The sequence below is a fragment of the Salmo salar genome, chromosome ssa06, assembly GCF_905237065.1.
Source record: "Salmo salar chromosome ssa06, Ssal_v3.1, whole genome shotgun sequence".
Lineage (NCBI taxonomy): Eukaryota > Metazoa > Chordata > Actinopteri > Salmoniformes > Salmonidae > Salmo > Salmo salar.
This window is the reverse complement of record NC_059447.1, coordinates 45,205,387-45,207,929: the sequence shown is the minus strand read 5'-3', so window position 1 is coordinate 45,207,929 and position 2,543 is coordinate 45,205,387. Positions and strand designations below refer to the sequence as shown.

Genomic DNA, 2,543 nt, shown 5'->3' with positions numbered 1-2,543 from the left:
GGCTAACTGACTACTAGCTTGTAGCTAGTTAGCTGGCTAGCTTCTGATGGGGTTTCCGGTTCTAAAGTATAAAAATAGCAGATCCGTACCACATTGGGTGAGGAGTATATTTAATCCGTAGATGGAAAGTGAGATTAAATTTATGCTAAATATAAATGAAAAAAACGAGGAAAACTATTATTTACACGGGACAAGACAAAACACACCGACCTACGCTATCTTGGATATACAGGAACATAAAGGGATCCGCTATGGTTAAAAGACAAATAACCCTCATTTGGCGCTATATAGAACCATTTGTTTTTAGTGTGTAGAGTAGCAAGTACAACATAAACACTTACTTTATTTGGAGTGTTTCAATTATAATTAGAATGCTAGTTTGTATTTTAAGAATTTGGTCAAGCAACACGGAATAAATATTTTTGTTTTGTTTTTGCTCAATCTGATTGGGTGGGCCTGGTAGGGCCTGGTTCCCCAGTGGGTGGGCCTGTGTCCACCAAGCCCACACATGCCTGTGCCCCTGATTTCAGTACAGATGTAGAGAACACACAGTGCAACCAATGTGACATGCAACATCTCCTAATCCAGATGTCAGTGAGAGAAATACTGTGCGTTTTGAGGTGCAGAGTGCAAGGTTGCATTTGCTTTTTGGACTGTAAAAGTATTCAGTTCACATGACTGTTTAAAGTGTATAGTATGCTAGTAATGACAGGATCCACCACTTATTTCTAGTTATCTATTTTAAAACTGTCATCCTCACAAACCACAATTTGAGAAACCATCATTCTAATATCAGATTGTCTTTATTAAATAATATTTATTCAAATAGGCATATTATAAATTATTTTCCACAATGTAATCCACCAGATTATTAATACAATTAAAATGTTTATAAAATATTCAGACAGTCTTTGTAATTCAAGGTTTTGAGGTCTTCACTGTTGTAGACTCTTCCATGTTTCCCTTGGCTATGGGTACGTCCAGGGAAGTTCTGAAGTGGAGGGGGACCTCCTGCTCCTCTGTAGGGGCTTCCAGCTGGGGGGCGGCTATAGGTGCTTCGATCCTCAGCTGTCCATCTTCTCCCAGAGAACAGGTCAAGGCTGTCAGGTCTAGGTGGGCAGGCAGGTCAATTTTCTGGACAAAGCCTTTCTGTTGGGACGAGGAGGAGGAAAAGGAGCAGGAAGAGGTGGCTGAGGAGGTGGATTTAGCCTCTTCTGCTTTGGCCTGTTTCATGGCCACCACGGCTAGCCTCCGTCCATCCAGCTTGACTGTGATGTCTTCTGGGTTGAAGCCCTGAGCGTTTAGGCTCAGGGCCAAGGGGCTGTGGCTCCGGCCTGTCTCAGCCAGCTGGCTCTGTGCTGCTGCTGGAACTCCTGTGATCCTCCTCTCCAGGAATGGGGAGCCCATTCGGAGGTGGGCCCTCTCGTGCAGCTGGTGCATACTGGGGAGCCCATCGCGGAGCTCCTTGAGGAGATCACTGGCCAGGTTGGACCTCCTCTGAAAGAAGTCCTCTTGGACTCCGGAGAGGGCCTGGTGGTGGATGGGGGGGAAGACCATCCTCTCCTGACTGAAGAAAGGATCGTTTCCAAAGATGCTCTCGATTGCTGGGGCGGCGGACTGAGTCATGTTGTTATTTTTTCTGTTTTCCTTTCCAGTCTGCTTAGAAGAAGAGGAGTGTGAGTTCCTTGGATCTCTTGCTGTGAGGATCTCTTGGTTGGTGAGCTACTCCTGCAAGTGTTTCTGAACTTGTGGTAGTACCTCTCAGGCTTATATACTACCTCTCTCCCTAAAGCCCTCCCCCTTGTTGCCCTATTTACAACACATGAGCTCAATAAAGAAGGACGGGGGAAGGGGGCATTAAGTGGTATGGTACAAGAATACCCTGCGAGGAGTCAGTGGGCTAAACTGAGCTTATGGCCATATCCTGTTTACGTTTTTATGGGGAGACGCTTCTATTTCCCCCTCTGTGTTTGTCATTGGTTAATTAGTCACAGCGCCGGGTTGGTCGTGCCACAGCTGAGGGTCGCCTTACCACACTCCACCCTCTATCCTGAGTCACGACTGTTGGATGAGATCAACGGGCTAATATTGTCCCTGGTGTGTCATACATGTGTTTGGAGCCCCACCCCTGACTATTTGGGGGTGCTGGCTAGGCTGGTGTGACATACTAGAAGTGATGGCTACAGATGGCTGGACACTGACGTGATCCCACTATCCTTTAGGATTCAAGTGTTGTGGCCATGTACTAGGGGGCTATCCTCATAGTTCAGGATTGGTTCAATGAGCTAATGCACCAGGTATGTCTGTAAGCAGAGAAGAGGCCCTGGCTCTGTGCTGCTGCTGGAACTCCATCTTCCATCTATTTTACCTCTTGATGATGTCATTTGGAAACATAATGTTAACTTTCACTGCTATGCGGACGATACACAGCTGTACATTTCGATGAAACATGGTGAAGCCCCAAAATTGCCCTCCCTGGAAGCCTGTGTTTCAGACATAAGGAAGTGGATGGCAGCAAATGTTTTACTTTTAAACTCAGAAAA

The 2,543-nt window shown here is 46.0% G+C and overlaps 1 protein-coding gene across 1 annotated transcript; it reads right to left on the bottom strand.

Annotated features, from left to right (window-relative positions):
* Positions 1-786: 786 nt before the first annotated feature.
* Positions 787-1,742, bottom strand: hsp11 (Heat shock protein Hsp-16.1/Hsp-16.11). Its single transcript, NM_001141024.1, is given in 1 exon segment — positions 787-1,742. A coding segment is annotated over 1 exon segment (708 nt). The 5' UTR covers positions 1,627-1,742; the 3' UTR covers positions 787-918.
* Positions 1,743-2,543: the final 801 nt, after the last annotated feature.